At 42.3% G+C, this 23,518-nt stretch overlaps 1 protein-coding gene across 6 annotated transcripts in view; it reads right to left on the minus strand.

Moving 5' to 3' along the window:
* The window catches only part of PHACTR1 (phosphatase and actin regulator 1), a 294,543-nt gene that overhangs the window by 25,237 nt on the left and 245,788 nt on the right, over positions 1-23,518 (minus strand). For all 6 annotated transcript variants that reach the window (XM_051611908.1, XM_051611906.1, XM_051611910.1 and 3 more), the window contains 2 exons: positions 22,625-22,833; positions 20,963-21,119 (listed from right to left, as the gene is read on the minus strand). In XM_051611908.1, coding sequence (XP_051467868.1) covers positions 20,963-21,119; positions 22,625-22,833 — 366 coding nt within the window. The remainder of the gene's footprint in view (positions 1-20,962; positions 21,120-22,624; positions 22,834-23,518) is intronic.

Raw genomic sequence — 23,518 nt, forward strand, 5'->3', positions numbered from 1 at the left:
AGCCAACTAGTTGTGGGGCAGAGGGTCAGATTCTTGCAGCCCTTGTGTCTGGTGGCACCTTTGAAGCAAGGTGCTCCTGGCTGCCTCATCTGTCCCCCTAGTAGGGGTCATGGGTTTTCCCTCCATAGTTTCTTGTTTTCTTGTGGATGAGCTCTGATAAAAGAGTTGGTTAATGCCATCCAGCTCACTGTTGTGTGAACTGGACAGTGCTGGGTGTGTGTTTTCTGAGTATCAGGAATTAATCTTTGCCACTGCCTAAAGGGTATGAAAATCTAAGAGCTTAGTATAAGGTCATCTGTAAGTATAATGGCTGGATATAGCACAAAGCTTGCTGGAAAATTATGCCCCATATACTAGTCAGGCTTGTTAACTCTGAGAGTTTGCAGATACAAGAGGCAGAACTCAGCAGCTCTCCAGTGCTTGAATGGCGGCATCTGGTGTGTGTGACCCAAGAGCCGGATTGATGGGCCAACAGGTCACAGGTGGTCACAACAGGGCATGCAGGAATATGGTGGAGTGTCCAAAACATCACCAAAACATCTCAGAGCCCAGTCATGCTCATGCAGCTCTTCCTGATGACACAGGTCACCTTGATGCAAAACAACTTCTAAGCATAGCGGGGCATAACCTCTGGAGCAACTCCTGAATTTATTCTGCAGAGGCAAGTCTTTTTACAGAGTTGCAAATGGGTTCACTCCATCCTAGAGACTGCTCTAAGAGAGGAGTAAATCTGAGCTAGGCACATGAGAAGCCAGCTGCTATGAAGAGCTACTTGCCGCACCTCTCTTTAGTTGGCACAAATGAGCATGAATGAAGCCGCTAGAACTGTGCTGATTTACATCAGCTATATAATTTGACATGAGGAAAATTCAATGGGAGTGAAGACTCTTACTTTTGCTTGATTTAGCTTGCCTTTCCCAATAATAAAGCTGATAGCAAAGCAATACTAAGGAAGTATAGCCTTCCAGGGGCTCTTTGCACTTCCATGTCAAATACAGAAAATTTGATGGAGGGGAAGAAAATCTTGACTTTGCTTCTACCAGGGCAGGAAAGAACTACTTCCTTCCCTCACGTCACTGCACAATGAGCAAAAATATTAGTAAGACTGGAGGTTCACTTTTTCTGAATCATCATCCCAGATATTGCCCACCAGACTTTAGAGTCTACAGAGAATTATCTTTCTCATAAAAGGATTTATAAAATGGGATTAAATACAGTTTTATCAAGGAGTGAATAAACTTAAGGCATATTAAATAGAAATTCCCTACCCAAAGAAGCAAATGTAAGAGTTTTACACCATTAAAATACCTGTGCTAGACTCCATTAAGATGCTGGTTAATTTGTAGGATACATTGTCTCTTCCTTTAAGCTCTCTTTCTAGTGTGACTAGTCTCCTGGTATTAGTCATTATAATATGCCTTCTAACTCCTTTTCCTGAGAAATTAAGGCAATCAAATGTTAAGGAGTGTTTGCCACGATTCATTTACCATGTAATGACTGCTCTCCACTTCCCTGTTGATTTTATACATTCAGCCCCTGGGACATGGTGGTGCTTCTGCAGTTACAAAGCAGCCTGTGGCAATGACTAGGGCAGATCAAAGTGGGCAGAGACCCCTGTTCATCCCTGGGAAAATGGGTGAAGCAACACTGAGACAGAGTTTGGATGAGAACTAGGCAGACAATTTTGGTGGGAAGTGCTTGCTTTTGGTGAAAATTTAAAAACTGATAAGTATCAGTTAAAGATTTAAGGACTTTCTTATAGTGCCTTTCTGACCAGACCAGGTACTTCTACTGCTTCAGGATCCCAGTTTGTTCTCTGGACTGGACAGTCTCATGTCCTGGAGGGGCGAGGCAACGCTTTTGATCAGCAATTCTTCCCAGTGTGCTGTAAGAAATACAGAGCTGTCTGGCATGTAAATCAATCAAGTAACAGTTCCTGAAACACATCTGCAGCCATGTATCCAGCTCGGCTCTGCAGGATTTTCAACTAAAATTACTCAGATTTTAATTTAGGCTCAAAGCAGTCTTTCACTTCCGCCCAAAAATATGCTTATCCCAGATTTGGTTTTGTGTTGAGAAACAGCTTCAATATAAACTTTAAAGGTCCACCTGGTCTAGATTACAGTGAAGATTTTTAGGAAAAATAATCAGCAAATTTTCTGCTTGCTCAAGCATCTGTAAAAATCTGTGAAAAGTATAACCAAAATATAACCAAGCTGCTGGCCCTTTATTTAAAACTCTAATCCTGACCAATCTGTTTTATTGTTTTTTAGCTCATGTGAATCCATTTCTGACTCGCAGCTCAAATAATGCAGTCCCTTCTGTTTCAGCTGACTGAGGGATTGATTTGTTATGGTTTTGATTTACTCCTGGGAAAGTTATGAGCTCCCCAACAAAGACCAGGCTGCCCACGATTAGGTCTCCTGGGGAAAGAGAATCATATTCAAAATGTAGATTTCAAAAATTCATTATGTCTGCATAAAGTTCAAACCTTGCCTACCATATACAGAACACATTTCTTTAAGGTACCCAAACAAAGCAGAATCATCTTGGGTCATGAACGTCCAAGTTTCTTTCTTAATAGAAATAGTCCTATGACTCAGAGTAGAAACAGTATGAATAGTGACATACCCAAGTCACCAATCTTTTATTAGACCACAGTATCACAATGCAGACACCTCACTTCCCCAAGGAATTACTTCATTTCTTATTCTTTTCTAAAGTTGAAGCCTAGTAGCGCTCTCACAGACACTCATAATCAGATTTTGCCCCCTTTTTCAGTAATGCTAACTGTGAAATGCCTACTCATAGCTGGAACACTGCAAGGTCATGCAAGCTCAAGCTCTAAAGTGGAGCTTCCTCTGTTTCATTACTGTATTGTTTCATTAACATCAAGCCTTTTAGCCAAATCCTGGCTGTTCACATAAAATATGATCATGAAAGTTAAAATAATTTTTAAAAAAGCCATGCTGGAATTAAGACAGTTACACCACATGAGCTTTGCAGCATTAACTCTCAAATCTTTTGTCCCTAAACCCAAGAACAAAATATTCAACAACTGCAGTAGGAAACAAAGTACAATTTTTTTATAGGAGGGAATTGACTATGTATCTAATTCAAGAACATATTTCCTGAACAATAAAAACGGGATATTTTTGAGTACTACAAGTCCAGAGGGAAAAATGCACTTAAATGATGGTTGAAAACCTAGAGCATGCCAGAAAAAACAGATGGATGTTTGGACCCATTATAATAAGGGAAAAAAAAGTTCTAAAATGTCAGCTATTGTCCTTCTGTTGTCTGTACAGCACTTAGGGAAGACACTTGCTTCTCCAAAGGTAATAATATTGAACCAAAAGCTGATTTTACAAAGCTAAAGAAACCATAATCCACAGTTCAAGGCCATCCATGAATGACTGAATAAAATGGCACCATGAAAATCAATCTGAGCAGTTAAGATATGCTTTCTATCTATAGACATTATTGTTTGGTTTGTTTTAAAATCCCTTACTCTATAGAAATGTGATTTTATGTCTGTGAACAAACAATGACAGCAAGTCTTTAAAGATGCATTTTTTATGTAAAGATCAGATGCTAAACTTTAGAAGCATTATTTGCCTTACTCATACTGTTACTTTTTTTCTGGTTAAATACAACGTTCTCTTCTTCCAAACACTAGTCTTAGGAGGCTTCTCCTGCTATCTCCTACACTTTTCCAGTTTTGAGTTGTAACCCTGTATTTGAAAGATCTGTAGGAGACTAGATTACCATTCATGTATTAGCAAAGGTGTCCACAGTCTGAGGGGCTTCCTGAACTGTCCTATAGACAATTCTGCCCAACAACAGACCTGAGGCAGGGGCCCAGACCCCTTCAGCTCTGCCTCACCCAATGAAGCCAGTTGTGACTGTAGTTCTGACACCACTCCCTGGTGTTTTCAGCAACTTGGATTAAACAAATTTGGGGTGTCCCTATAGTTTCTGGCACATGGCTGCTTCTTACCATAAATGTTACACTCTTAAAAGCAGAGCCATCTCCCAGCAAGAGCCAGAATAGCAGACCCCCCTTCCCTCTTGGCATGTCCACCCACCCCAGCTCCTGGTGCTCAGGGAAGCTCACGTGGTTGACCACGGTGTGATACAGGAGTAAAGCAGTTACTCCTGTGCATGTGTGGTGGCCTTGGGATGGAGAGAGGAGGCACAGCTTTAGGTGGGACCAAGGTCTGTTGTGATGGGAAGGAGGCTGAGGGATGACAACGGGAGCACAGCCCCACTCCTCAAACCTCCACAGCCCTCTAAAACCCCACTGATCTTCCCCAGTGGCCCTCTCCTCTAAGGTTTCTTTTCAGCGAAATCCGCTGCCACAAACTTAGATTTTGCCTGTGCTGAGAAGCAGCTGCTGGCTCTGAGGAAGGGTCAAGGGCTGAAGCCATAATGGAGGAACCATCTTCCCTATATTTAGCTAGCATGAAGATCAGACCTCCTTCCTGACGGGCCACTGTGGACCATGGTGACCACAGAGTGATTAATATATATATAGACTACAGTGACTGTATGCACATGGCCTGTGCATTAGCAGGTATCTTATACTTCTAGCCCTGTCAGTGTGCAATTTGTCTAAAAAAAAAAAAAGCACTAAGACAGCTGTAATCCTAATATCAGGACAGGGACATTTAAAACACATAAGCAAACCAATTTTGCTTGGCAGTCCGAATAATCTGTGACCATCACAGCAAGTATCAATCCAAAATGCAAAAAAAGCTGTTTTTTTTAACAAAGGAAACTTGGGCAGGGATTGTCATCAGCTTGCTGAAGACAAGCTCAACACTTGATATGGTGAACTTGAAAAAGTCTCCTCTGTTACTGCAGCAGCCACTCAAAGAACAGAGAGAGAAGAATTATGTCCCCTGACAGTGTTAGTTTAATTTGTTATAGACCATTTTACCAGTGCCAGGATGAAGAAAGGCAAATGAACAATACTGCAGAAATCAAATTCATCTCCAAACAGGCACTTTACATTGGTATTTTACATGTAAAAAAAACCCAACTCATCCATTTTCTGAGAAATGAATCAAAATCTAAAATACTCAGTGACTTGGAACAGCCACAATACAGGAATTCCAAATAAATGCTTTTGTAAGAGAATGTGGAAGTGTTAGCAATTCAAAACCTCAATAATTCAGTTTCTAGAAGAAAAGATGCATAGTGCCCACACTTTGTCTTGCTACTGAAGTGGAAAATTCCAGGAAGTGAACAAATTTGAGAGCTTTAAGAGTGATTAACTATTTTGTGCCAGTGGGATTTCACACCCCCAGATTGTGTGGAAGGGAGGTGATAAATAGGAGGGACTTACTGCAAAGGGCTGTGGCCTAAAATCGTCACATGAATATTAAGAATTAGGGCTGGGTGAAATGTTTGTGACAAACAGTAGAATTGCTGGAAAATTGAGTTCCAGCAGGTCAGAGGTGAGGTTGAACTTAATGAGTACTTTCAGCTAAGAAAACAATTCACTGGACATAATTTTCTTGCAAAAGAAACTAAAGTAAAATAAAAAATTAAAAAGCATTAAAGAATGCACAGGGCAAACATATTTGATTCTAACCCAAAATGCTAGTTTTCAGTTTGTAATAAAAAATTAATGCCTCAATTTGCTATTTTTCTTCAGTTTTTCCTTCCCCACTTGTTAATTTTTTTTTCCTGCATTTGAGTATGAAATGCAAACAATCCTGTGCTCAGCCAACTCCAGGAGACACAACTCTTCTTACAGTACCTGCTATGGTAGTTACAAGCACAGATCTGCTGAAGCAGGTCACAAGGAGAGCTCTCCCCAGTAGCTGTGCTGCAGATGTCAGGGTCATTCCTAGACATATGTAACAGTCAAGAGCTGGATCTGTGATACCTGCTCATCAGTCTCGGTCTTTGCACACGTTTTCCATCGTTGATTCTTTTGTACCTGCATCAGTGTTTGCAAATTCATTTCTTACCTTTCTAGAGAATTTCATGTCTCACCACCCTACCCAGAGATTTGCCTATTGTGTAAATTCTCGCCTCATTCAAGAACACAGCATTTCCCATTCTAGCTGACATGTATTTAAGACCTTCAATGGCAGAGCCCACTTCTGCCTCTATATATTAGCAAAGTCCAGAAATATTTTTTTTGAAGTCATAACATATCCTGGAAATCAATAAAAACATGCCACCAGACAGAAAATACCAAGAATGCCTAGTAAAAAAAAAAAAAAAAAAAAAAAATTCACCTGTTAAAATTTAAAAAAAAACCCCGTACCTTAGGAAACTGCACAGTTATTCTGACAATGTATTAAATGTGATTTGCTCACAGTTATATCATCACCTTTAGGTTTAAAGAGATTTTTTCACTCAGGAAAATTCTTGTCCCATCTGCGTTGTCTTCCCTCCAAGTTACTGAGATGCACATAATTACCCAGAGGCTAAAAATTCAGACCATAAAGTGATAATCTTTTTTTGTTGTTGTTGTTGCTTTGTATTTCCACAGCAAAACAAATGGAATGTTACAAAGAGGCTTATTACATCAAATAAGGAATTAGCAGCAGCAACCAATAATCTCCAAAACAACAAAGATCCTATTTCCAGGCAAATACTCTTAACTTCAAAACAAACGAAAAAAATCCCCATGAAACAAAACACTTCCAGAGGGACATTCAATCCCTGTGTGCTATGCTGAACAGGCTGCAGCCTCTCTCTTCATCTTCTGCACAGTGACATCAGCTTTCTGCATTTCCTGCCTGAAGCTTAGAGGGCTCAGTTCAACCCCTACTGAAGTTTCTCCACTCCAAGTTTTCCAGCTAATACCAGGTGCATGTACTCTGGCCCGCACATTCCCCAGTTCGCCCTGACACTTTACCAATGTAAAAAGCTGCTTGATTACCATAATCTAGCTGCTGAGCAAAAAAACCCAACAAAACAGTATTCTTTTTTCATTATTCGTTTCCTTAATTGGAGCTGCTGTTGAAAGGGGGAGGGAATGCCCAACAACACCTTCCATCTTCCTTATATAAAATAGGAGGGAAATCTGTTCTGACCCAGCTGACCTAAAAAGTCACTTGTCCTTTACAGTCCAGACACTTCACTTCTCAAACCCCATTGTGACAGTGTTGCAACTGTCCTCCTTGTCACATTTCAAATTAGAGTGCTGTTAAAACTCACATTTTTTATCTGAATAGTTGCATTCAGGCAAGAGAGGCTGAAAGAGTTAATATTTAAAACATTTTGTATGCAGAATGAGCAAAGTTCATGGCTGCTGACATGCCATAGAAGAAGCCTGGATTCCCCCGCAGGGCATACTCAGCTGCCAGGACTGAAATCCCTCTATCCTGGGCTTTTAGTGCCCTGGTTTTGTATCATCCACTTGTTTTCTGCATATCCGTCTGCAGTGAAGGGAGGGATGGAGAGCTTGAAGAGAGGCAGCAAAGGGATTCAGTGCACTCACCTTGACAAGAATCCCTTCTGAACATGTATCATTGATGCACAAAGTATTCCTAAAACTGGAAACTGCACCTACTGCTATGAGAGGTTGCAAATTGGTAGTAAAACATGCTGGGTAGGATGGCCTGGGCAAACAGGTACAGTGCCTGCTTCCCAGTTCTGCTTAACTTCATTATTAGTTTAAAATGTGCAATTTCTCATACATCAGCATTGAGCTGAAAGAATACACTCTCTCAGACTCTCCTTCCAGCCCCCACTGGCCATAGCCACGTGGACTTGTGTTTTGCTTTAGAAAGACACTGAACTTACATCTGTACCTTATAGTTTATTGAGTGTTAGGCCCACTCTCCATGACTGAACATTACCTGGTGCTAATAACTTTGCTCCTGCTTGACTGCAGTGGTGCTCCTGCTGAGCCCAGCTAAATGAATGCCAGCTGATAGGGAGGAGCAAAAAGAAAATACCTCACACCTGCTACACTCTGTTAGCTTTTCAAACTCTGATCAGCAGTGTTTTTGGCAAAACGTGTCAAATACACAATTCCACCCTATTTTCTTCCTAGAGCCATTAGAACATTGCAGATTTCTGCACTACTGGAGATCATTGCTGTTGTATAGGTACCAGGCAACATCACTGCAGGCTGTCTGGGACATGTCTGAGAGGAGCAAGCTCCCAACTTCCTAAGTTGACAAAGAACAAGAAATTTCTGTTTGTTGCCTCTAGAGCCATGCAGAGACAGGGAGTTTTGAAGGTAGATCTTAAGGTTCTGCTTTGGAGAGCTAGACAAGAAGAAAAGAGCTATACAAGGGTGCAAGGAATTTGAAAAACTCTTGGAAGTGAAACTGGGACTCTGGGTTGTTAGTTTTTTTAGTATGGCAGAGTGGACTGAGGGAATGGAGAGGTGCAGGGCTGAGAGAAATGCCTGTTGAGGGAAGCTGGCCATCTGGAGTTGATTTTCATGTGAATACAGCAAGCCTGTGAGATTTTTTTTTTTAGAAACTGAGTCCTGGTAATTTTTTCCATGGAGAGTAACATGTGGAGTCTGGTCTCAAGGGCTAAACCCATGCTCTCCTGAAACTGAAGTCAACTAGAGACTTCTGTGGTCTACATGCCATAGACAAGATTTGTCAGAGCTTGTGACCTGGCTAAACCATCTGTCCTGGCACAGCCACTGTGCAATAACCCAAAGCAGGAGAAAATTGTCAAGTATTGCATCAGAATAGCTTTATAAGAAACATTCACAGAAACCTTAGACTGGGGGGAGTGAATGTAGTCAGGATTTGGGAAAGTCTAAGAACTTGGTCACTCCGCAGTGCCAGAGGCACACAAAGAATCAGCCAAAATTGGTGTGCTCTTCAAAAGGCAAAGGTGTTGCTAATGCATAAAGACTCTGTCAGCTCTTTTGATGCCTTGTGCTATCACAGAATGGTGGAGGTTGGTAGAGACCTCTGGAGGTCATCTGGTCCAAACCTCTCGCTCAAGCAGGGCCACCTAGAGCCAGGAATGTGTCCAAATGACTTTTGAATGTCTCCAAGGAGAGAGACTTGATGATCTCCCTGGGCAACCTGTGCCAGTGTTTGCTCACCCTTACAGTGAAAAAAATGTTTCCTGGTGCTCAGCCAGCCACTCCTGTGTTTCAGTTTGTGTCTGTTGCCTCTGATCCTGTCACTGGGCACCACTGAGACAAGCCAGGCTCCATCACCTTTGCACCCTCCCTTCAGGTATTTATACATATTGATAAGCTCCCCCCGACGCCTTTTCTTCTCCGAGCTGAACAGTGCCAGCTCTCTCAACCTTTCCTCCTGGGAGAGTTGCTCCAGTCCCTTCATAATCTTGTGGCCCTTCATTGGACTCTCTCCCATATGCCCACACCTCTCTTGTACAGAGAGGCCCAGCACAGGACAGAGAACTCCCAGTGTGGCCTTACCAGCGCTGAGGGGAAGGATCACCTCCCTTAACTTACTGGCAATACTTTTTCTAATGCAGCCCAGGATACCATCAGCCCCTTTTTACCAGCCAGGGCATGTTGCTGGCTCATGTCCAACTTGGTGTCCATCAGGACACCCAGATCCTTTTCTGTTAAACTACTCTCCAGCTGATTAGTTCCCAGCATATACTGGTGCATGGGGTTGTTGCTCCCCAGGTGCAGGACTTGACACTTCCCCTTGTTGAACTTCATGAGATTCCTATCAGTCTATTTCTCCAGCTTGTCAAGGTCTCTCTGGATGGCAGCACAACCCTCTGGTGCATCAGCTGCTCCTCCCAGTTTGTTGTCAGCAGCAAGTTTGCTGAGGGTGCACTCTGCCCATCATCCAGAACATTAATGAATGATGTTAAAGAGGACTGGACCCACTATTGACCCCTGGGGTATACTGTTAATTATTGGCCTCCCACTAGACTTTGTGCTACTGATCAACAGCCTCCGGACCAAACTTTCAATCCATCTGCCTATCCAGTCCATACTTCAGTAACTTCACTGTGAGGATCCTACAGGAGACAACGTTGAAAGCCTTAATGAAGTCTAGATAGACACTATGTACAGCTTTCCCCTTGCCAACCAGGCTAGTCATTTAATTGTAGAAGTTCATCAAGTTGGTCAAACATAACTTTCCCTCGTGATACAACATCAACTACTCCTGATGACTGTTGTCCTTTATGTGCCTAGAAATTTTTCCCAGGATTATCTTCTCCACCACCTTCCCAATGACCAAGGTGAGGCTGATTGGCCTATTAATTCCCTGAGCCCTTCTTGAATATAGGAGTGACATTTGCTTCCCTCCAGTCTTTGAGCACTTCTCCAAGTAGTCATGACTGATCAAAGAAACGTTAAAGAAAATGAAGATGGCACTAAATCTTTAGTACTGCTGGGTCAAATTCATCCTTTCAGATACACTTTTACACTGAATAGTGGGGCAGCATTGCTTGCTCTTGAAGATTTTAACAGATGCCCTAATTGTTAAAACATGACATAGCTAGTGACTGAGAGAAAGGCAAGGAACAGTGATAGACAGGTGGGAGAATGAAATCTGAGGCAGTAAAATGTGCAGTGATCAGGGAGGATGCTAAGGTGACCGAGCTATGATGCCTAGTATTCCTCCACAGATGCCTTGCACTTCCCTGTCACTGTCTATATTTGCTCTAAAGTGCTTCAGACTGAGGCCAAGTGCTGTACAGAATCTTGAATGGGAGTGGAGTGGAGGGGGGGTCTACTAGCACTACTGAAATACAAGGAGAAACAAGACAGAATAGACTCTTAAGATTTAGTAAAGACAAAGGGAAATAAAAGTACCTCCCAAAAATGTCACATGTAATGGGTTTCAGAGGCAAAAATCACCTCTTTTCACTGCTGCAGAGCTTTTTTCCATCTGCCATGTTACATTAGAAAACAAGATGGAGCCCTGAACTCACTGGAATTGAATAGTGAAGTGCAAGATGTTGGCAGCTGTTCTAACTGTAGTAGAGAATTAGACTTTCATAGCTAGTCTGAGGGGGAAGATGAAATGGATGGTGGAGTATCACATAGCTCTATGATCCCTGCAATTGCCCAGGTCTCTCTCTCAGCATAAATGTCTGCATAAACAAGGGAAGGATTTAATGTTTCTGGACAAACCTGGGGGTGAAGGACATCAGGCATTTACACTCAGTTGTCACTGGGAAAAGGGAAGGAGTCTCTGCGGATGTTCTGACCCTGGGACATCAGCCATTCCTTCTTCTGAAAGAAGCAGAGGGAGGTTTTGGGACCAGCTGCAGAATGCCCTGATGGGGAGATTCAAGAAGGCACCAGACTCTTGTCAGGGAAATTGCTCCCCACTTTGAGATTGATGTGTAGCTGCATTGTGTCCATAAAACTGACTCCAAACAAATGAATTCCTGTCAGAGGCGCTGCCTGCCCTCTTTCTTTTACAGCTCAAACCTGGATACTGGGGTAAAGAGTGCTCTAGGAAAGCCAGGGATCACAGGTCAGGTGCTCCAGCTTCCTAGTGCAGCCAAACAGGCCAAAGGGACTTGTTCATTCTGCTCACAGACTTAGCTGGAGGTGGGCCAGGTGATGGGGCTGTGAAAAGACCTCCATGGCAGATGGCCAGGGACCTTGCCCTGTACCTTCTGTGAGGGTCTGCTGAGGACAGCATTTACTTGCAGTCTAACATCTCCCCATGGGCTCCTTGATGGCTTGGGTGCAACCAAGCTGCCATCTGCATCCCAGCGGGTGACTGAAGTCCCAGTGCTGGTGCAGAAGGGTCCCTGGGCCAGGCAGCATTCCTGTTCCCCACTGAAGGAGCCAGCTGGAGCCTTTGCAGCTCCTGCTGTTTGAGATCAGGGTCTCCTGCTCACAAGGCTAGCTGTAAAATCAAAGCCAGTTGATTGCAGGGAGGCAGGAAGACTATTTCTTTCTTCATTACTGCAACAAAAGAAATTGTGAAGACTTTTCTAGCATGCTGAAAAACTCAAATATTCTGCAGGTTAAATAGTTCAGTCTGAGGTTATAGATGCTTGCTCATTCAGCAAATACAATTTATTGAATGCTTGTTTTATTAATTACTCATTAGCCATTAGTGTTGCTGCCTCCTGAATTCAGGCGTGTCAGTGAAGAATGAGGTTACCTTGGTGCTAATGTGCTTTCCCTGTAGTTTGCTGGTTTGAAAATCATGTTATCATCAGAAAGGCAAGCAATGAATATTAAAGGCTGCATACTTAGAGACACATTGATGTGGTCTACTGCACATGAGAACACTTCCTCTTCACGACTGTTATTAACATAAATGGTAATTTTACATGGTCAGGTCTGAGGTTAAGGACTTAGTTTAATCCCCACATATGGTCTGTGCTTACGAATCCCAGTACACTGAAATAGAAGCACAATTCTCATTCATGCTTGCCTCTAAAACACCAGTAGTAACTTTCCTGCATGCATGCAAAAAAAGTCCCTGCCCACCTCTAAGTGATCCTCGCGTTAACACCGTGTCTTAGGGAAAACATGCAATATTCCAACCTTACATAATTGTTTCAGGTGTAACGGTAAGAATACTCACTTCCTTGGTACATTTGTCCAGAAGACAGTTAATCCTATATAAAACAAACTTCTAAAACATTAAATCCTATTTAGCACAGGTCCAACTCTTCAAAAAGTCACCCCTCTTTACTCACATTCAATAACCTGCACATGAAACTCCTGCATATCTGGGCACAGATAGATGACCATGCACACAGGTCAGACTTACTTCTCTAGCAGTCCTGCTTGTGCTTACAGCAATAGTCACAGTACACATATATGAGCACATACATATATTTGAAAGCTATTTGGAGTCAGGATAAAAAACTGGTTTTATGCATCTGACTCCTTTAAAAGGATTACCTATGTTAATCTCCTGCACATGTGTTGCCAAACAGGCCATAACACACTGAAGGGGAAAAATGCAAACTGTAACTTCTGAGAGAGGTTAAATATTTTGCTCAAAGAGCAATTTCTCCATTTTACAATCATCAGCCTAAGAAGTGAAATTTATTCCTGCTAGTCTGCTGATTTTATCTACTTGCATTGTTATCTGATTTGTTTCCTTTATAGAAACTACAAGTTCTTTCAAGCTGAGCAACAGTTGTTCTTGTGATTAACTCCCCACAATCAGCAGACGGAAAACATGAAGATTTATGGTTAGATTTTTTTCAAGGTGGAAATTTATGAGCTATTCTTAATGGAGCCAGCAATCCCCCCAACCAAACCAAACAACAAACAAGCCACCTTTGTTTTCTTCTTTTAAAACCACAATAGTATATTTTGAATCAGCTACTTCCTTGCCTGTGTTTGTTTCACCTGTTTTTATTGATATTGGTCTTTCTTTTACTCAAAAGAGAGCACTGCATGAACTCCACATAGCCTCTTGTTTACTGGAGAAATAAAAGACTATTAATATTACTGACACATTATTTCATTACCATCACAAGCTTACATTATATCACCATGAATTATTTTGCCCAGCAAAGAAATGTGGCTTCCTCTGAGGTAAAAGGTGATAATGGTTTGACAGCTAAAAGCAATACAACAATCAATTTGGGGCAGAAAATGAAGGATACCACACCCCACTGAAACTGCAAAGGAAACTAAGGTAGACTAAATGTATTTGTCTTGGCTGTGTTGACAGCCTGAGTTAGACCTCAAATACAGACTGTTAGGGGGCTGAAGAGGATGGGAAGCATGAAGGGGAAACTGTAACCTCATCATGTATTCTGCCTTGGCTTCTGCAGAGAGAGGATGGGAGAAACAGATGTTGCAATGACAGCACCGAGTGACTCGCACTGCTTCCACTGCAACAGGAGCAGTGACAGACCCCAGGAATAACAAATACCATCCTGGGATGGCAGTATCTCTGATTGAGACAAACTTTTGACATGGAGAAAACACTTTTCACTTCATCACTGGCCACATGGGTGGCTCTGGGGAGGCCCTGCCCTCAAGTGCCACTGCCTACTGTCTACCATTAAGAGCATTTCTATCCACAGTAAAACATTTCTCCTCCTTTATATAACAGAAACAAATTGTCTCTGCACATTTGGAGCCCCATCTTCTAACATGGAGAGACGCATCTGCCCAAGGACAGACTATATCCACTCCGTGAGGCTTTGCTTTCATACACAGCAAAACACCTGCTGGCCCTGGTTGAGCGAAAGTGGTGGCAGCAGGGATTCATCCCAAGGCGGAGCTGTGACAGAGGAGAGGTCACACTGCCAGGACCCATCCAGTTGACAGGTCAAGGACACTGACCATCCCACAAACGTGGGAGCATGTCGAGGTGACGTGTTTTGTGGTGACGTTACCTGCTGTCACCTCCCCCTTCCCTGCCATTGACCTTTTGCTACAGCAAATCCTAACCATAAATTAATCAGATGAAGCAAATTTATGCTGTTGGCTGTTGAAACTCAAATCAAAACAATAGCAGTAACATCACTTGTGATGTTAGACGTGTCTTTTTCTGTGATGAATGATGATGTTAACTATGAAAATTACTAATATAAATTACTAATATAAAGAGACAAGTTCAAAGTGTGCTCAGAAATGAGGATCCTTGTTCTACTGAAACACGTCTAAAGGGATCCTGGGATCTGGGTGGTGTTTCAAAAGCACACAAACTTTGCTGTCCATGAGAGTTTGTAAACTACTAGAATTTACCAAGGTTTACAGGCACATATGTACATCTGGAGACCCCAGCATACCTTAATAAATATACACATATATGTGCACATGTGTTTCTTCCAGTGGCTTGCCTGAAGTTGGGATGCCCCGCGGAGGTGCAGCCCTCCCACAGCATTTTCACTACAAAGCCATTTTCTTTTTCAGTACAACAGAGGTCTCCAGGACATCAGTCACCGAAAAAAGGGCTAACAGGGGCCTTGAAAGCCTATCTCACATCTGCACCCCTGCACAGAACCCAGATCACTTCTGCTCAGAGTATTTTTTTCTGATGGTGGAGCCCAGATGTGTAATGGTAACTCAGTTTCAGCTTGTTGCCCGTAGATAATCACTTGCTTTTGCTGCCTTCCTCCTGATGCTAAGGACATCACAGGTGTCCTTAGCAGATGCTAAGGCTCCCTTGGGGTGTCTCACAAACGCACAGCTTCCTCACAAAGCTAAACTAAAAGGGAAAAAAAATATGCTGTTTTCCCTAGGTACCATCATGGTTAAAATCCAGGGTAAAATCCTTGGCAGCTTCTTTCGGTCAGCCCCCATTCATGTATCTAGCGCTGTCGCATCGTCCCCTCTAATCCAGGATTTAGATGAGCTTGTTCACCACAATCCCATTTTCTGTGTGATTTATCCCCAGCACCCGACACGGGGAGAGGGGAGCTCCACACAGGCACACGCGCGCACGCGCTGCCGCCCGGGATGAGCTCTTGCTTTAGGCACTTGCTTTTCTCTCATTAGCGGAAGTGAACAATAAAGTGTGAGCATTGCAGATGTCAGAAGTAATTAGGAAGAAATTATGTCACATTACCCAGCTAAATGAGGACTGTGAATAAAACCTAATCCTGCTGTCTGCCCGTTCTTTTTATCCCTAAATGACTCAGAGATGAAGAGGGCACAAAATGCCCTCCGCAGAGCTGGATGGGGACAGTCATGAGGAGATGAAGCTGTGCCCGACGGGGGCCATGTTGCTGCTCATCCTCTGGGTGAGCAATCCCTCCCCTCAACAGGACTGCAATGCTGTTTAAATAAGTAACTGCTTCAAAAAGCTGAATCTCCTCACAGATTCGTTTTTTAGCAAACCAAAACTACCACTTTGGACTGCTCAGTTTCCTCAGCCTTCTGAAGGAACCGCTGTGCATTTTAAGGCCTGTGCAAACCTTGCAGACTAACCCTTCTTCAGCACTGGTAACACCTCTGTCACCTTTAAGGTGATGCTGAAGATGCAATCCTTTTCCCAAATTGTCCAATTTTTCTTCTCTTCTTTCTGCTTCATGTCTCTCCTTCTGTTTACAAACACATTGTACCACTCTTTCTCCTGAGTACTATCCCTCATGCAGAGGGACACACGGACAACTGGCACTTGATGTGCAGAAGTCCAAAAACCTCACAGCAGCTGTGCGACATTTTTTAAATCAATGGCAATTTTTTTTTTTTTTTTTTTTTTAATACTTGTGGGAACTCACCAAGTTTGTTTCATCACAGGATTTCTGTTTCTAGGCAGTATTTTTCAATACAGCTGAGGAAGATGTAGTATTGATCAGGGAATGCATAACATAGATTACCTTTCTGATTGAGGTAGTAGGGGACCATCATCTGTCACATCTGCTGCTCCGTAACAAAGATTTATCACTTTTCATGCTACATTTCTCAAACACAGACATCTCTGTACTATTTACAAAGCATCAATGGGACTATAAACACATCCAGCAAGTCTGCATGTCCGTATCTCATCTGTACATATTTACAGCCATACACACACAGTCTCTGTGATCTATTTTCATACTTCCTATCCTTTACCTCATGATACTTTTTTTTGAAATAATATATTATTTATATTGCTTCAGATCAAGATTTCCACTTGCTGGTGTGGGGACAGCATCCCATAAGGTATTGGAGTGAATAAATCTAGGGTTATACAGCAAACAATCCAGAGCACTACTGTACATCTGACAGAGCAGGTTGCTATTGATTCACTGCTTTAAAGCCAGCAGAACAAATACAGTGACACACGCACAGGAGTCAGTTGAGCAATGGGACGTGTGTCTCTCACAGTCACAAGAGAGTCACAAGAGGTAGTGTGTGGACACTGCAAGAAGTTACTTTCTTCATTTATTTCTAATTTAATTATTTTCTATATAATTATGTAGTTAATGTACAGAGGGCTGCTCCCCCTTATTCATGCCTCTTCACTTTCATGCCAGGCATAGTCTGGGGTTAAATGTGACTCCTACAACCGATAGTTTTTGGCAGAAGAAGAGCATAAAATATTATTTGGCTGCAAAATCTTATTGGGTTTCCTGTGGCACCTGTCAGTGATGGGCAGCAGTCCCCTGACACACACTGCTCACCTCTGGACAGCCTTTATGTAGCTCCCCTGCCTTGTGACCTGCAGCCAGCCTGCCCTCTGCCCCAAGCTGGGTAGGAGTGTGCTGATGAGACAGACGTGATGCTGACCAGTAGTAATACTGTGAATATCAGGATGCTCCCTTAACATTGATTATTTTCAATGTGATGATAATAATAATGTATTACCATTTTTTTTATATGATTGGACTATCCTATTCTCACAGGTGGGAAAAGCCAGGATGGAAGCAATTCAGGGAAAACAGATAAGGACATTACCGTGCATTCTTGAAAAGCAGTGGACCAAAATCTCAGCTTTAGTACCCCTGCATCTAATTGTTAATGACCACCTACAGTAGAGTTGAGGAGTTAAGAGACTCAAAGAAGACCCGAGTGCTTTAGAAAGCCCCTCTCATAGGATGCGTGGCAGATCAGTCAGAGACTAAAGTCACACATTTTCTCAAGGTATGAGAGACACTCTGTGAAAGATATGCAAAGAAACCAGGTCTTCCCAGCTCTAGGGAGTGCAAAGTCCTCAGCAAAGTCCAGTGTAGTGTATATATATAAATAGATGGGTATATTTTCTCTAAAGGATTCTTCTGCTCACCAAATAATATACTGATTGAGGAAGTCTGTGCTGTCTCTTATGACCACCATTATGATTTCTCAGTGAAACAAAAGTTCAAGGACCCACATAGAAGCACTCCTCTCAGTACCAGGGGACAGTCCTGCACTCTTGGGAGACATGCGGCTCTCCTGCGCATCACCCATCAGTGCTGGCCCTCCTCCTCACCAGGTGCTCCTGATAGGCCACGCCTTTGCCATTGCCCCTGGGAGAACCACCAAGCTCAGATCCAGAGCCTGAGTCCTTGTTTCACCCTCACAGCCCAGATATGCCCCACTTCACTCACCCTGTTAGCCACCGAAAGCTAAATTCAGATCCTGCTGCCCACTGCTTTAACCTCCACAACCTGGGGACCACTGCTCCCCAGCAAGTCCAACACAGCCACAGAGACAGACAAAAGGCATTAGTCCTTCTTTTCCCTCTGCCTATTAACATTCAGAGTCCCGTTTTCCCCCCTCTTATCTCCTTTCTCTCTTACAGTCACGTAATTTGCACTTCTCAAGCACCTGTGAAGCTGTCGGGGCACCAGAGGGATAAAACGGAGGAGGAGTTTGGAGAATCTGAGCAGTCAGGAAAAAAGAAAACCATACCCACTTAAACATTTACTTAGCACAGAAGGTCTGCATTTTACAGTAGAAGTTAATGGAGTTGTAAGGGGTTTTAGCAGCCAAGAACCTGTCCTCCAGCATGCATTTCCTAACCCCAGGTCACATGTTGTTATGAGTAAAATTCTGCATCTTAATTCACTGCCTGCTCCTTGCTACACAGTAGATGTCAGAGTTTAGAGTAATCCCTTCTGGTTTGGTCAGAGGAGGAGGTCTTCTAATTAGTTGCTGTAATTGCTGTTTAAAGACTGCCCAGAAATAGTCTATGATGCAGTGGCCTGCTCTTGCGGCTGGAATCCACGCGACACGAAATCTTCTGCCTTTGCTAGCATACATTTTGCCACCTTGAGCAAAAAGCTCCATGTTTGCTTGGATCTACGTGTGCTGAGCCGTGGTACAGGACACACACCAGCAAAGAACTACAAACATGTGAAATGTTTCTATGATAGGCACAAAGGTCTTAATTTGTCTTATGTCTGAGCTAATATTCAGGTGCGTAGTGGACCACATTCTGCTTGTAAGATACAGTCTCTGCAGCCCCACAACTGGTCTGGTGTAAGTTAGGGTACTATTCTCCCAGCGTGGCAAATGGGTCATGTGGTGAAGTCTGCTCTAGAGTCTCACTACCACTTGGCAGATGCAATACTAAAGTTACAGCAATTTTTTGGGACCAATTTGAGGTTCAGAGGTTCCAAGCTACATCTAAACGTGGCAGGAATAAACAGTTCTGAGCCAAACTGATTCCTGGTGTAACTCTAATAAGGCTGGAGGAACTACACCTGGGATGATTTTGGTCCCAGGCAATATGTCAATGATCAGTCTCTCAATACGCCTGGCTATGAGCATCTTTAAAAATGACATTCTCTGAATAGTACTAAATTCTGATCTGCCAAATGTGGCAGTCAATGAGCTCTTCCAAACTAAATATTGTGAGGATGATGCATAAATACTTAAGTATCCTAATGAGCCTCTTGGTAAAAATCAATTGATCTATTACAGACAATAACTATTCACTGAAGTTTTTATTCTGCATTTTTTACTTCTGTAAGTAGTGTATGTGATTTCATTGGCTGGCTATTTTAAACCATAAGGGACCATTGGTGGAGCAGTACAAATCCCCCTGAAATCCAAAATTGCCAGCTGCAATTATATTTTGCATCTAGCATCTTCTCCAAGGACTATAGATGCTTCACTACTTTAATTCTGCTTGGCATTTAAATCGTTGTGTGACAATTCCTGAGGAATGGCAAAGGATGGACTCTGTAATGAAGTCTGGACAGCAAAAAAGTATTGTCCAAATTGAACTATTCTCTCTATTTCAATCTAATATTCATCAGTCTGTGCATATAGATACATCACATTTAGATACAAAACACTTGAGTAGACAAGTACCTTCCTTTTTGCTGCTGAAACACCTGTGGCTTTTTGCCTATTAGAGGTGAGGAAAGTTGTTTTCATATTTCTTGATTGTTTTTAACTACTCAAAAGGATGAGATATTAAGTTGTAAATAATAGTAATTAAAAGGTCAAACTGGCAACTACATTATTTCAGACAACATCTGTGAAACTCTACCAATTTCAGTGGTACGAAATGGGAATAAAACAGGAGCAGCTCAGCTCTATTTTTTGAGCTCATATATACACAGTTTCAGTTATTTTAACTATTTCTGATTGCTCCCAAATCCTAGCTATATTAGAAGACAAGATCAAGCATTTTACCTCAGACTGAATGAGCAGAGATGCAACTGGGGAAACAAATGACACTGTGAGAATATGGGGCTTACACATGAAGGGTTCTGGGTATTGCCAAAATTAGTTACTCTTGTTAAAAAGAGATATGCTGAAGAAACATTCTTTAATGGGGAAAAAGTAGGAGAGGTGAGTTATAAAATACATAATAAAAATCACCCGGGGTACAGTGAGCTGTGCAAGGTCAATGTTTGCAAATGACACTATTTACCTTCAGCAGAGCTATAAAACTTCTGAGAGACCTAAGTAATCTAGGCAAATGGGCAACACACTGCAAATGCTATTCAATGTCATTGCAAGGTCAAGCAGTGCTCAGTAAGATACACTATGAAACAAAAATTCCAACTCTTCACATGCTTCAAAAGGGTTCAAAATTAATCACATAAACACTGGGACCTTGCTATCATGTGCTGCTCTTTGGGACCCTGAGCTCCATGTGCAGCTGCAGTCTAACAAAGTGTTAGGCTGAATAGAGAGTGGACTGAAAAAAAAATATCACAGGACCAGTAACAGTGCAGTGCCATCTTGCAGACTTTGGGCACCTGCTGAGGCCATTCACAAGAATACTTAAGAATCAGACAGGTCTTGGAGTAGGCTAAGCAGGATCCAGCACAAAGACTTTCAAAGACAGACAGGAAAGATGTGGTTAGTATATTTCAAAGAAGAAATAAACAAGGCCATGAAGAAAAAGATAGATAAGAGGTATTTACCTGCCTCCACAACATGGTAGTACTGTTGCCCCTTTATCACCTCAACAAAAAAAAAACCCCAAAAAACCAAACCAAACAAAAAAAAAACAAAAAACAAACAAACAAACAAAAAACCAAACCAAAACAAAACAAAAACAAAAAAAAAGAAAAAACAAAAAAGAAAAAACACAAGAAAATTCCCAACAACTGGCTGGTCTTCTTGTGGTTTTCTCAGAGTCAAACTGGAGGGCAACTAACATCCCGCCACATATTTCCAAAAGCAAGAGTTACAAAAATGCTTTTCTCCTCCTACCTTGTTAACTTTGTCCCAATCTGCTGCCTAAGCTCGAGCCTCTCTTCATCAGTCTGCATGGGGAGGATGTTCTTTTCCTCCAGCTCTCGCTTGGATGGCCTGTTGCTTAGTTTGATTGCTAAGGAGTCCTTCCTGCAGACTTTCATTGCCAGGGAGCCTGTGGGAGAGAGGAGAGGCTCTGCCAAAGGAGGTGTCATCATTGCATTGCAGCACAAAGTGGGCCAAGAGTGCCAGCCAAGGGAGGATCCTGGGCTCTCATTTACACTGGTAAGGACTGTGGGAAAAGGGGTGTCAATTAATTTCATGTGCTCAATTACCCTCAACTCACATCGTAAGAAGGAAAAGCTGAATTTGGTAGGTATACAGGAAAAATAAATTAAAATATTGCTCCATAGAGGGGAGAGGAGAAGAAGGGCTTGTTTCAGAACTGCTAGTAGCATCTGTAGTTTTGTCTAGCACAGTGTTTCTGAACCACGTAATGGAATGAGTAATTCACCCTTGGAACCTGGTCAGGCAGCAGAACTACAGCAGGTGGAAAAAGATCTCTCTCTTTTACAATGTAAACATCAAGACACCCAAGCTAGCAATAGAAGGAATCAAAAGTCAATCAGCCCAGGTCTTTATGTACAATAATTGACACTGCTTCTCAGGCAGTGACATTGGCAAAGATATTGTGAAAAGCAGCGGCCTTTCACGAGTCAAGCTTGCTTCCCTAGACTTGGAACCAAAGCAGTTTGAGCAGGAAAGACAGACAGAAGTAGACAAACACAAACCCATGAGAGGTTTTGAGCTATGGCAGTATAGTGTGAAACAGCACAGTTCTGCTCTGGGTCTTAGTTTAAGAGCAATGACTGCTTAATTTCACTTGCAGGGTAAGGGAGGATTCCAAGGAGATGAAATATGCCTGTTTTAGAAACTTTGTGTGGGTTTTAAAAAGGGTGCCTTTTGTTTGTATTGTTCCCAGTTTTCCAAAGAAAAGAAATCCAAAGGCCTGAAACTTCAGCCCAACCTGCAGGACGACAAACAGTTGTCATACACAAAGTATGGTATATTCTTTTCATAGGAGAATCCTATAATGCCACACCAAGGCAGGAGATGGGTTTCTCAGACAGGTCAGGAAGGGGCCACAGGTCCATCTCCAGACTGAAATTGTGACATGGGTATCAATTAACCTGAGCCCAATTCTCTGATCATGACCCCTTTCAAAGTATGCACAGGCTTAAAATTCTGACATGATTTAATATTCACTATATAAAAAAGTTCTGATTTTCCATCAGTAGCACTTATTTCATCCTCCTGAAGTAATTCTATTGAGCTGATCTTGACATAAGCCAAATACAGGGCTTCTTTACACCACATTCACTTGGGAAAGTGAATCCAAAAGTAAACTTGAAAGTGAACTAATATAAGCCAAAAACAGTCATGTGATTTCTGTCTGAGAGCTACCTAGACAGAGATTCATGTGGATTAGGGAAATTATTACAAATGAATACTACTTGTTATTTTGGATTGACTTACAAAGTGCCCCCATGTAGTCAAGCCCTGAAAGATGCAAAAGATACAGACAGGAAAGGAAATTCACAGGCTTTGTGTTTCCCTTATGCACTGAGATTTCAGAGGTAAAATTAAATACATGGGAAAGAAAAATAGAATTAGTCTTACTTGTAAATAATGAGTTATCCTCATCCTCATCTTCCTCTTCCTCCTCTGCCTGTCTTGTGTAGAGGCAGGAAGAATCTTCATAGTCTGCTTCATGAGGCACATTTTCTTTATTGTCATCGCATTCGATCACAACAGTTGGCACTTGTCTCATGTCTGGAAGGCCCCCAGGTCCTGTTTTTGTAACGCTGTCACCTGTGTGTAAACCAGAGCTGTTGGGAAAGAAAGGCAAATGAATAAACTGGAGGAAACAGCTCAACGGAAGACTGAGTTGCTTTTCTCACTGTATTTAGGAAAGCAGCTGTCTTTCATCCCTTTTTTGAGAGGCAACAAGGACAGAAAGATCTTCATGATCAGCAAGATGGAGTTTTAACTGAGTATACATCCATTAGATTTAAGGTACAACACTTACTAGGGAGAGGTAGGTCAGCACGCAGGCAGACATACTGGCTGTCAGGACTAAGAGCAAAAGATCTGCAGCAAATAGAGTCTCGAGGCTTAGTGGGAATTGCACCAGCAACTGAGAGTGACAACATGTCTTCAGCCCAAAGTCTGTGTGACCTCTCCTCTGGCATGCAGGCAGTAAAGAGAAACTGTCTCACTTGACAAGTGTCTCTGTCCTGGTTTGAGCCAGGAAGAAAACAATTTTCTCTTTACGGATATTTTTGATTCAGTGAGCTCTCTTCTGAGTAGCAGCAAGTTTTCCAGCTAGTGGAGTGATAATGCTGGAATGTTTACAGATACAGCTGAGACATTAAGGATGCTTTGCTCTGCTTGTTGAATCTACGGCCTCAGATGCTAAAGGAGCAGATCAGTTGTATCTGCAACCCTCCCATAGGGATGAGTGGACTAGACAGACGGCAAAATTGGCGAACCAAAGTATTTAACAACATATAT

Source organism: Apus apus, chromosome 2 (assembly GCF_020740795.1).
Source record: "Apus apus isolate bApuApu2 chromosome 2, bApuApu2.pri.cur, whole genome shotgun sequence".
In the NCBI taxonomy this organism is placed as follows: Eukaryota; Metazoa; Chordata; class Aves; order Apodiformes; family Apodidae; genus Apus; species Apus apus.